At 43.4% G+C, this 12,549-nt stretch overlaps 1 protein-coding gene across 1 annotated transcript; it reads right to left on the reverse strand.

The window, feature by feature from the left end:
- Positions 1-4,733: 4,733 nt before the first annotated feature.
- VIM (vimentin) lies at positions 4,734-12,544 on the reverse strand (the record flags this gene model as incomplete). Its single annotated transcript, XM_009877216.1, has 8 exons — positions 4,734-5,353; positions 5,873-5,958; positions 6,359-6,402; positions 6,502-6,722; positions 7,420-7,545; positions 8,107-8,268; positions 8,410-8,505; positions 12,491-12,544. Coding segments are annotated over 8 exons (831 nt in total), but the record flags the coding sequence as incomplete, so codon positions are not given.
- Positions 12,545-12,549: the final 5 nt, after the last annotated feature.

Raw genomic sequence — 12,549 nt, forward strand, 5'->3', positions numbered from 1 at the left:
TGGTCTGGCTGGAATGGAGTTAACTGTGTTCATAGCAGCCCCTGTGGCACTTCGTTTTGGATTTGTGGCTAAAATGGTATGGGTGACACACAGATGTCTTGGCTATTGTTGAACAGTGCTTGCACAGTGTCAAGACTTTCTCCTCATTTCCCACTCTGCCCCATTGAGGAGTAGGCTGGGGGTGGGAAAAGCATTGGGAGGAGACACAGTTGAGATGGCTGACCTGAAATGATCAGAGGGATATTCCATAACATACAAGATCATGCTCAGTCAGCTCAATCATCAGTAATAAAGACTGAGATAAAGGAAGAAGGAAGGGGTTTGGCTTCCAAGGTGGTCGTTGTTCAGAGGCAAGCTGGGCATCTGTCTGCCTGTGGGGGGTGATGTGTGATTGCCTTTGTTTTTCTTGTGGTTTCCCTTCCCTCTTTTCTTCACCTGTTAAACTGTCTTCATCTCCACCAACAAATTTTCTCACTTTCTTTTTTCCCCCTGTTTTCTCCCTGGTCCCACTGTGGGTGATGGGGGTGAGGAAGCAGCTGTGTGGGTGCTTGGCTGCTGGCAGGGTTCAAGCCACCACCCTTCTTATTTGCTGCCTTCCAAGTCTGAGACATCGTCATGGACTCCAGAATCACAGCCAGTAGTGGAGAGTAACTAACTGCAGACCAGTACCTGGAGAAAGGTGTGTCTCTTCCCTTTGTGGCCATAGAGCATTCTTCATGGTACCCTTCAGTCAAGAATCCACCTGAGAGGAGAAATGAACGCTCCGTCCAGGCTGTCCTCCCCTTGCAGTTCATGTAACCCACCACAGGGGGACAGCTGCAATACGTCTCTGAAAAAGAAACGAGCCGAAAATGTTTGTCTGAGAAGCTTGTACGGGAACTATTCCACTGCACTGCGCAGATATTTGGCTGCTGTGGACTTGCCCTTTCCGGAAGCAGTGAGTTTGGTTGCTGCAAACCGAAGCCCATAAGCAGCTTTCACCTCCGGCCAGTTCCCGGGCACGGGGAATGACCCTGGGTTGTGCTGTGGGGGGATCTGTTAGCGAAAGTGTTGCTGCCCTTATTGCAGAGAGGAACTGTGGAATGAAGAGTGCAATATGCTGTAGAGTGAGAAAGGTCCTATGGTTAAGGTAGCTCTACACTATGTTGGAGAACTAGATATTTTTCCTGCTTGTGCTGTAGCTTTCCTGGACGAGACTGGGAATTTAACTTGCATCGTGCTTTGCATTGGTACTTCTGAATATCTGAGCTGTGGGAGACTGTGTCAAATACTTTGCTGAAGCTGAAGTAGACCATATCCATAGCCTTCCCCTTATCCACTAGATGGGTCACCCAGTCATGGAAGGACCATAAAGAACAGGAAATTAAAAATTCAATTTAAATCAGATAAATAAACTGGGGAACACACATGCAGGAGGTCTGAAAATGCTCTAGCAGTGAGTCGTGACGATTCCTGAAGGTAACCTTGGGTATGTGCACTGAATGAGACAAGGTCCATGAATTTGCAGCTGAAATCTGTAGCATTATGCATGAACACAAAGGAACCAAATGAAGATTGAAGATATAATTTTATTTTTGGCACTTCCTAATTCTGCATGCATGACTGCACTCAAGCAAATGTCTCTGTTTATTGTATGCAAATAACTAAAATTTTCAATAATATCCAGACTTCCCTTCACTTGTGGAAGGATTTGCAATTAAAATCTCTGATACTTACCTGCAGCTAGGGCACCAGTGATGTTTTCTAGCCCCTCAGATGCTCTTCCTTTCCCAATGTGGGAATTTACATCCCTCGGGCACTTCCCCTTCCACCAATCGGCAGAAGTCAGCCCTGGCTGGGAGCAGGAGCCTCCCAGCACCGTGTGTGCCCCAGCAGGACACAATCGCCACACAACATAGGTCCTCGGTGAGTGCCACCAACAGCTCTATGACAGAGACATCAGCCTCGAGTTTCTCCATGTTCCATGGATGCATAAGGTGATTGAGAGCCTACAGGATATGTTTTAACTGACTAAAGGGAGAACAGAACAGTCCCAAAGTGTCCAGTAGCCCACTTACATGTGGGGTTTTGCACTTGCAAATAGGACTTTGAGCATGAGCCCTGTAAGTACTTCAACCACAGGTAGCACTGGGCACCCTGCCTGGCACGACGAGATGTGGCCCGCACCCCAGTTGGGGGAGAAAGAAGGGAAAGGGAAAGGGAAAGGGAAAGGGAAAGGGAAAGGGAAAGGGAAAGGGAAAGGGAAAGGGAAAGGGAAAGGGAAAGGGAAGAAGAAAACAAGAGGGTGAGAAGAAAGAGAGCAGAGGAAGGGAAAAGTATATTTCCTGTGTACTAAAGCGGACAAAGTGGATGGCAGAAGAAATGAATTAACTACACGTTCCCAAGGCTCGGAATGTGGAGTCTCTGCTAACAGTTTCCATATTTTGTGGGGAAGAAAGGGAAGGGAAGGGAAGGGAAGGGAAGGGAAGGCAAGGCAAGGCAAGGCAAGGCAAGGCAAGGCAAGGAAGTTTCTGGCTATGAAGCGCAGTAAACTAAATATGAGGACTCAATTATCTGGAGGATTAATATTATTTACTGTGAGCACAGTAGGTAGTCACGTATGTAAGCTCATGGGAGCAGCTTCACAGTGCTTGTTGGAGGGTAGGACAAATGTTCAGCTGCTAGTGGCGGCTGCCCCACTTGGTTTTTAGCATGTGAAATACAGTTCTGAGGTCAGCTGCTGGCTCAGCACTAAGCAGCTTTCTGCAAGCCTGGTGCGCTCAGATCAAACACTGAGAAGTTCACACAGCCACCACCCGCTCTCCTTTCCACCGTGAGGGTACTCTTGCACTCACACAGAGCGCAGGCTTTGGAAGTTTTCTGCAATCTCCCTACCCCCCTGGCAACTAGGTTTTATTTTTATTTATTTTAATTTATCTTTCTATTTATTCCCAGGACTGAAAGCTCTGCCACATGCTTCTCTATGTTCTGAGTAACCCCAGACACAGAAGAGCCAGGAATAACTCCTTTGCTGTACTGTCAGTGCTTGATACAGTCACTTCTTTCATCTACTGGGAGAAGCAATCAAAGGCGACAGAAAGCAGTGAGCCAGGGAGCTGGCAGCAGAAGGAGAAGCAACATCTGAAACTTGGGTAACCTCCAGTGGTCAATGCACATTTCAGAAAGCACACTCTGCCATGAGTCTCTGCCCAGAGCCATCGACGGTCCTCACTGTCCCCCAGCAGAGCTGGCTCTCCCTGCCCCTATGCTGCCATCGAGGGCCCCCACACTGCTTCAGCTGCAAGAAATGACATTAAGCATTGGCCCAACCTTCCCAGTGCCCAGATTCGGGAAAAAAATTTTATTGATCTGCAATAGGCAGGACATCGGCACCTCAGCCCACTCTTATCTCAAAAGGTTACAGAAACCTGTGCCTATTAAGTGTTCAAAATCAGCTGTCGCACATGCCCAGAGCTGTCACTATCACAGAAAGCATCTCCCACGCAAGCTCGTTTGTGCTTTTTTTGTCATTCTGGATGTTGAGAGGTAGCAGAATATCTGGTGTCTGTAACCTCTGGAGCATGAAACATGCTGGGTTCACTCTTTCACTTTTTAAATGAGATTATCCTACTTACCACACTGTAGACCAGGCTGAATCTGTTCTGGTTTGTAGAAAGCAGTAGCTGAGGCTTGAGTCCAGGCACTCTCTTCAGAGTCACTTCTGGCTCTCTTGTATGGGAGAGTAGCCAGAACAAACTTAGGAGCAGCTGCAGGACTTTTCTCTCAGGTGAACACCTAAAGCACGAAGCTGGACGGGCACGTACCCCAGCCTAAAGGATTTGTACACTTTGCTGAACATCAGCCCTACTGCCATGTAATGGGGAGAACTCCCCTCAGGTCTGCCAGGAGGTGGAAGTGAGAGGCTGAAGTCCTCTGAGAATACTTACTAGAGAAAAGCAGGGTAGGAACACTGTCACCAGGCTTCATTTGAAAACTTAAGTGCTTTTCTGCTGTGAAGAACAGCTTCAGCACTTCTCCCTGGGAAGCTCAAAAATGTAAGCTGCATTCACTGCCTTCACGTTGCAGGATACCTGCCTGAGCTGTAAAGGGTTTCAGCAAACTCCAGGCACTGCCTAAGCCCCTGTTTAGCATCCCATCTGTGAAATCTTCTACTCTGGTGCTACAGACAACTGGGATGAAAAAAATGGACTCCTACTGCCCCCTCGCTCTGGCACCTGCACTGCATCTGGTTAGTCATGCACTAGAGCAAAGGGAGGAACTGATAAGGATGAAAAAATTAAATTTTTTTCATCCCTATCAGCTGGGAATAACAGTAAGTTATCTGTAAGAACAACAGTAAGTTTTTCTGACAGGGGCTATTGCTCAGCAGAGAACACCAAGCATGGCAGCTCTCCTTTTTTAAAAGGAGTTAAAGAGTTAAAGCTCTGGAATCAAGTCACAAGCAAACAAGTTATTCTTTCTGTGCATTCCTTTCACATACCTCTCCTAACCCCATTCCTAAACTTCTGTAATAGAGCCAGGCCTTTGGGAACTAGTGTTTCCTGGAAAATGAAGTCAACGATCAGGTCAGCTGTTAACTTTGCAAAGGTGCCGTCTCAGATAAGGGCTTGCATGACCTACTTCAGAGCTACTTAACCACTACGTTTTTGTAGAGCTGAGTTTTAAGGTATTTTAGGCATTCCTAGTTCTTAGTAACTGGATTAACTAGTACATGGAAGCAAGATTAATTTTTATTAGCTTGAAGTATCATATTTTATTCAAGTGATAAGAAATATCATAATACATTATGCATCTGCCAGTTAATAGTCCATTTTAGTTGGTTCCAAAACCTAAGCGGTAATGAATAAGACAGTTTTATCTAGTTAAACTGAAAAAAACAGCATTCCACACAACCTGTACTGGAGATGTCAACCGTATAGTAATTCCAGCATTATGTTATGGCTTTCCAGAAAGTCATGAAGTTAACAAATTAGAACACATCAAGAGCCATTTTCCAAAGATTTATTGAAGTAGCGACAGGTTGCTCATACTGTGCTGGAAAAAGCAGTTTTATTTAATTCAGATACTTAAAAACAGTATTGCAGCACAAGATATTGCTATCTGTAAACTAGACTCCATTGTAAACTCTAATCCTTCAGGGAGAGTCAGTTTGCAAGATCTAAGACCTATTTCCTAGCATAATAATCTTGCGCTCATGGAAAAACTGCAGAAAGGCACTTGAAAGCTGTTTCTTCCTTTAAGACATGGACTTCTTAAATCTTGCTGGTAAGAATTTCTCCTGCATTAATAAGTATGCATCTTCACTTCAGCTTTACTCCAAGTCATCATGATGCTGGGAAGTTTCATTAATAACCTGTCGAAAAAAAGAGACACTTCCATTCAGTTTTAGTAGTAAGACTGTTGGGTCTTTTTAGAGTTAGAATTGGAACATCCAGTACTACAGAAATGTGAACAAATGGTATCAACTCTCACAAGTGAGAAGTTCTACTTGGTAAAAAACAGTGTGCAGAAACTATTTAAGCTCTACTGACTTTATCTGAAAACAGCATCTTGTCCCAAACAAGTAGCTTTGTTTACTGTCACATGTTTTCCTCAAGTGATGTGTAAGATCTTTTGAGAACTTGCTAACTCAGCTGAACTTAAATACTCACTACACAGGTATCCATCCACCACTTTTTTACTATTCAATGTTTTTTTGTGATTGTTTCCACAGAAGCCTGTTTGCTACATCTCTATGTTTAGCCATACAGCTCGGACTGCCAGATACTGCTCTGTTTGATACTTACTACTATATTCAGGCTGCACTGACAAGTAGACAGAGTATTTTAAGGTAACCAGCCATAATAGAAATAAAATCAACGTTACCACCAACCTGTCCATCTCTAGTTTCGACGGTCTTAATTAGAAGTGTCCTCTTTGAGTGAGTGTCAACCATTGGCTGAGACTCAATGTTGGTTTCTGCAGAAGAAAATGAGTTATTAGCAACAGTCTACACTAAGTGCCTCCTCAAAGGTATGCAGCAGAACAGATTTTAGTGACTACTTTCAGAATCCAAGTATGAAGAACTCTCCTGCTTTGAACAAGAAGATTTTTCTACCCGTTTCCCTCAAAGCACCTTCAGGAGGACTCTAAACCAATCATTCACTATGTACTGATATTTCTAAATATCTATGCCCAGGAACAAAGCAGCTCTTCTCATCCAAAGTTTAGCTACAATATTTGCAATTACTTTAGCTAAGAAAACTATTCACACACAACTACATTTATACAAGCTCAAATACTAGACTACAAAGAACTATCCAGGACCCTTTCACTACTGATAGAAAAGCTGTCTAAAGGAGAAGCAGAAAGAGCTTACCTCTCAGGTTCAGAGAAGCAAAGGTTGGAATAGGCATGTTAATCCTGAAGGAAAAAGAAGAAGTGGATAAAATCAGGCATGGGTATAGAGTGTCTTCTCATCTAAACTGCTGCTTTGATTAAGCGTCTGCCTGTGATTTTTACCTGCTTTCTTCACCCTCCAGCAGTTTTCTGTAGGTGGCAATCTCAATATCAAGAGCCATCTTTACATTCAGAAGGTCCTGGTACTCGCGGAGATGGCGAGCCATTTCTTCCTTCATGTTCTGAATCTCATCCTGCAGACGGCCAATAGTGTCTTGGTAGTTAGCAGCTTCAACAGCAAAATTCTCCTCCATTTCACGCATTTGGCGCTCCAGGGATTCGTTCTGGAAGAAAATAACAAAGTCAAGCACTGCTGCAGTTTAGTCACTCTTCCCCACCCTCAAGACCACTAAGATTTTTAAAAGAGGGAAGTTATGCTAGCATCCTTTCAGAAAATGCCCAGATACCCCAAATTTGTCACCTCTTCATCCTCGTCTTGCAAAGTCAAGGTGCGTTATTCTGCTACCTGATCTGAGGTACTGTTCTACCAAGTGGCAAAGCAACTCCCTTACAGTAAGGACAACACATGCAGCACAAGTCAGCACGCAGACCTCAGTGAGAGGATCTGGAGGTACACTATACACATTTTGGGCCAGACTTTAAGGCAGTCAGGTTCTAGCAACAGCCAGATTTCCGCCTCCTTTCTGCTTCTCCTCCAGCCTTTTTTATAGCTTCAGCTGTACTTGACAGACAAGTCATAAACACTTCCACAAAGTGTTACAGAAGCAGTGAATATTACAGCAAGGGAATGAACTCGCTTGTTTATACCTTTGGTAAGACTAGTTTGGCATATCAATCTAAGCAGTGTACTGTAGTGTATGCAGGCAAAATGAGCCTACAACATCTTTTTCAAAAAGTGCTAATATGCTGCTGTACTGCATGGGACATCAGCTGCACTCACATCTATATCGACAATGAAACTTCAGTGTAGTGCTCAAAGCTGCAAAGGGAAGAATGTCCCAACAATTGTTTTCTACTTACGCTTCCCTTAAGGGCATCAACTTCGCAGGTGAGAGATTGAATCTGTCTGCGGTACTCATTAGCTTCTTGTTTGGCCTGGCGCAGGGCATCGTTGTTCCTATTAGCAGCTTCAGAGAGATCTGCAAACTGTGGAAATCCCCAGTTTGGTTAGCGTAATGCTTCAGCAGAAATGGTATAATAGACTTTTTTTTTTTTTTTTAGACACAGCATTTGAGGGCTACTGAAGCCATTATAAGCCTTAACACCTGAAACATTTAAATACTAGCATTACTCTTAAAACACCTGAGAAGCACAGGAAAGTCTTCGAGTATGAATGCATTACTTTGCTGTACTTATGGAACAAAATGTTTTCAGCTGTACTCTTCCCAGACCAGGAGTTTAAAGGGGACTTGGTTAGCTCAGTCGGTTGAGTGTGATGCTGATAACACCAAGGTCACGGGTTTGATTCCCGTTAGGTCCCCATGTTGCCTGATCTAGTTGAGGTGTCCTTGCCCATGACAGGGAGGTTGGATTAAATGATCTCTAAGGTCTCTTCCAGCCTAGGCCATTCTACGATTCTAAAGAAGACCTTGTGCAATGGCAGCGTTCATGTCCAATACAGAGACAGAGGGAACACCGAGTGCTAGAGCCAAGCTGTTACATACAATTAGCTCAAGTGCCTGATGCATCTGAACAGATTTTACTTACTTTGGACTTGTACCACTCTTCAGCTTCCTGAAGATTCTTAGCAGCAACACTTTCATACTGTTGGCGAACATCACGCAGGGCAGCAGTGAGATCAGGTTTAGAAACATCCATATCAATCTGGATGTGCTGTTCCTGGAGTTGGGCCTGCAGTTCTCGGATTTCCTTAGAGAGACGCAGACGCTCAGTGTTATTACACAGCAACAAACAGAACATACACAGGTGGGAGCTTTGGGAGAGAAGCAAAGAGCTTACTGGCTCGCTAGACTGTCAGCACCTAATCACCGACCTTGTTATTGAGCTTACCTCATCATGAAGCTTCTTCAAGAAGACAATCTCCTCCTGCAGGGACTCAACTTTGCGCTCAAGATCAAGACGTGCCAGAGAGGCATTGTCAACATCCTGACCAAAGAGAAGAATGATTAGCAATACTCAGGCAAGAAAAGTCCCTTACAGCAAGTTCAGTAGTATACAGACTGAGGCTTCATCTGAGCTTCTGGTAAGACAACATGAAATCAAGAGCTGTGATAAACCTTTTTCCCAACTACTACCCTAGCCTTAGAGACCACTATATATGTACTTTAATTCTGAATTTGGGAACTGAACAGCATACATAAATTACTTCACCTTTGCCACTGTATTGCTGAGCATGATCAAGAGCACATAGATCATAGTGGATGTAAATCCTGCTTGAAGACGAAGTAGGTACTTGGCTCAGAAGCCAGCGATAAGCATTTTAGTTTGACTATGTGTCAAAAAGTTAGTCTTGCAATCTGTAAACTTTCAGTGGGGCTTAGAAGTGCAGCACATGTGCCTATATGCCTATTAGTAGGTGTAATTTCTTGGTTATTTCTTAGGAACTCCTTGGTGACCAACCACAGAGCCCTTTGGGTCCACAGACCACAGCTTGAAATCATACTTGTAAAGCTAGCGAGGTACAAAGAGCAACTGCAAGCATTTACTTCTCCAAGTGGTTCAACAGATCTCCCTTGAGAAAAAAAGGTAAGAGCATAAATGCAAGTCACATTAGTGATCGTTGCCTACACCCTCACAGTAGCTGGCAAAGACTCCACCTTTTGCTGGACAGAGATAGTCTTAATCAACAACAAAAATTCATTTAAAGGCATAACAGAAAATACGCCACCAATGTTGCATGGGAGCAGCTTGAATTAGTTCAAAAACCTAACTTAGGACTAAACATCGATACAATTGTCCTTTTCATTCTAGTTACATACACAGCTGCATACTTATGTTCACATGGTATTAACATACCAGGTTTTTGCAGCTTACTCTAAAGCTATTTTGGATTGCCCAAAGCATAAGCATTCCTAATCAGCAGTTTTCACTATTACAGCACCTTTGAAATGAGGACTGCTTTCTTTAGACTCCTAGAAAGCCATTCTTTGGAATACTCCTATGCTGAGGTAAGGTTTTTACTCCAGAAGAATTCTTCTGTTTTCTTTATCCAGCAGAATGTCCCTTTGATGTGTTATTCCCTAACTTTCCTATAAATTCCAGTTCTACTCCCACACAATTTGTATCAGGTCTGTTTTTCAGACAAATAATTCCTTAATTCATTTGTCCTCCTCCAAAAAAACCCCTAAGGATGATCCCAAAAGGAAATTACATGGCTACAACCCAACATGTTTACACTATTAGACATCCAACAAGTTTCCAGTGGATTTTACAGTAATCAGCATCCTGAAGGCTATCAATTTTTTCAGGACAACTGAACAGCTACACGATTTGTAGAAGCTTATAATAAATGGAAAGCATCTTAGATTGAAGACACTTATAATACACAGTATGTATTTTACTATATATGTTACCATTAAGCTAAGGAGTGAAGAACCAGTGTATCTATATCTCCTAAATGTATGGAGAACCACATACATGAGTTACTTGTAGCATGAGCAAACAAAAAGTGTAAGGCATAAATACATGTAACTGGACTATGCATTGATTTTATCCCAGGAGATTCTTTAGGGCCAGTCATATAGTTCGCAGGCTTGAACATCCATGTTTGCTTCAGATAAAGCTCAGGTTAGCCAGGAGCAGACCTGCTGGTCTTGTCACGGATTCAGAACCTACTCCTCGCTGCCAGAGTATCTGACAAAGCTGCAGTAAACAACTTTCTCACTATCTGTGATGCTTGTTTTGTCCCAAAGGAGAAAACTCACTGAACTTCTAGGTCTAGTTTATGTACTACCCTTGTCAGCATACGAGTAAAATCATGTCTTTGTTCAGAAGAATTACATTAAAATTCTGCACATACCAAGCTGAACAGTCTCTAAAGCTTGCAGCTTTGGAAATACAAAGTGCAAATTCAAATATTTGTTCACCTTCTTTTAAAATACTGAAGTACACAAATGCTCCATCAAGTAAAAAGTAAATTTGATGCTACACCAGAACAGTAAAAGTATCTGCTGAAGTGTTCCAAATCCATGTGTACAACTGTCCGGGTTTGAGCTCCTCAGCAACAACTTTCCAGTGCAAGTACATAACAGTTTAATAAAAAGCTGTGCATTTTTTCACAATGGAAAGCACAACAGGATGTTTCAACTTCAGTGTTCTACAGGTTTAATTTCACTTGCAGAAGAACAATACTCATACTGACATATTTGATTTTTAGAACTTGCATGTTAAGCCTACCCTTTCACAGTACGGGAAAATTAGGTATTTCTGTTGTTCTGATCAAGTACACCAGCATGCACCAGTTATGTTACGAGTGGATTTAATGCAGAGTTTGCACAGACAATGATTTGCCGTTCTTATACATAAGGTACACCTCAGGAGGTTGAATGGATCCAGTTTTGCCTGTACTGCACACACAGATCTGCTACAAGGCTGAGCTGCATAATGTATGTGGGATAGGCACAAAGCCAAGTTCTCTTAAAAGACTAAAGCCCTCACAAAGTTTAATTCATTTGAAATAGAGGTATGTATGCCTTGAAGTGCACCAATTAAGTATGAAAGATCATTTAAGCCAGCTTAAAGTCAAACAATCCTTCAACTGAATTCAGCGATGAATCAGAACAGATTATGTTCACCAAAACTTAAGTCAAGTGCCTCTGCATGGAACTTCACACTGCATTAAATTAGCTTCGCACTCAAACAGAAGCTGAAGTTAGGGCAACATCTTGAATTCTTTTGTTTCTAACTTCTGTCCCCAGAACACCAGCAGCGACTCTGAATTCCCAGACTCCGAATGGGAGTAGATGTCTGTTTCCACACATTGTGTCACAAAGGTACCTGCTTCCCTTCAAAGATCATAAACATACTGTAGTGAAAAGCTGTGCCCAGAGAAATGCTGTCAATTGTTTTCCTAAACGGTGACATCTACTAACATCTGTGAAGAGTTTTGGGACAGTCAGCCAGCTGTCTGGAGATAAGGTCGGGCACTTCCAGCCAGTAGGAATGCTAACAATGCCATTTCGCACCAGCAGCTTTAGGGACCTTGTTTTGAGGAGGCACATTCCTCAATATCTCCCAGTCCAAACAAGGCTTAATCCAAGTTGAAAGCTGTTTTGCGCATGGGAAAACCTGAGCTTAACACTTTTTGAACACTGTTTTCACAGTTGGTACTGGTGGTCATGTAGGTTTTAGTTTATCTGGGTAACAACAAAGCATCCTACCGAGACTAAACTCTCGCTTGTTTCCTATGTTAACGCTTTCGTTTTACAGAGGATTAAATTCTATGTTCTCAACAGACATCCACAGGAGGCAGACTTGACTGACTGCTGTGACCTCGCCCCACTGAACAAATGGTCTACTCCTTGTCAGCAAAGACCCATATGAAAAATTTTAAATTTGTCAGTGATGCCCTGACCAAAGCGATTCAGTAAAAAGGAGCTCTTGTTTTCTATCAGAACTGGACTATATACACCATAGACACTTTTCGCTAGAAATATGCCCACATCATTACACATTTAGTAAGAATGCAGCCCACTGCGCCCTCCCCTCCAACACAAAGGGATCTATTATTTCAATCTGCTGCCACCACACTAGCCATAATGCCTGTATCTGCATTCCACGGTGAATCCCATAGAAACCATTAATACCCTTCAGCCAAGCGAGCAGATGGCCCCCTTTTCACTTTTACTGGATCGGAAAGCGATTCCACGTCGGGAGCGCTTTTTGTAAAAGCGGGCGAGGCTTGGATGAAGCAAGACAATAGTTTGGAAACAAGACAATAGTTTTCCCACACCCCCCCCTCCGTCCCTTCAGACTGGGGCCGGTCTTCAGACCCCCTAAAGAAAACAAGGAGGGTTTGCGTGAGAACTGATGGAATTCCTTTGTGCGAGGAAAGGAACCTCCGCCGCCCCGCCCCAGCACCGCCTCGGGGCTCTCCTCTTCCCTAGCTGCCCCCGGCCCGAGTCCCACAAACCTGTCGGAAGGACTGCAGGGTGGTCTCGGCCTCCTCCCGCTGCAGCATCTCCTCTTGCA

The sequence above is a fragment of the Apaloderma vittatum genome, unplaced genomic scaffold (assembly GCF_000703405.1).
Source record: "Apaloderma vittatum isolate BGI_N311 unplaced genomic scaffold, ASM70340v1 scaffold15149, whole genome shotgun sequence".
Lineage (NCBI taxonomy): Eukaryota > Metazoa > Chordata > Aves > Trogoniformes > Trogonidae > Apaloderma > Apaloderma vittatum.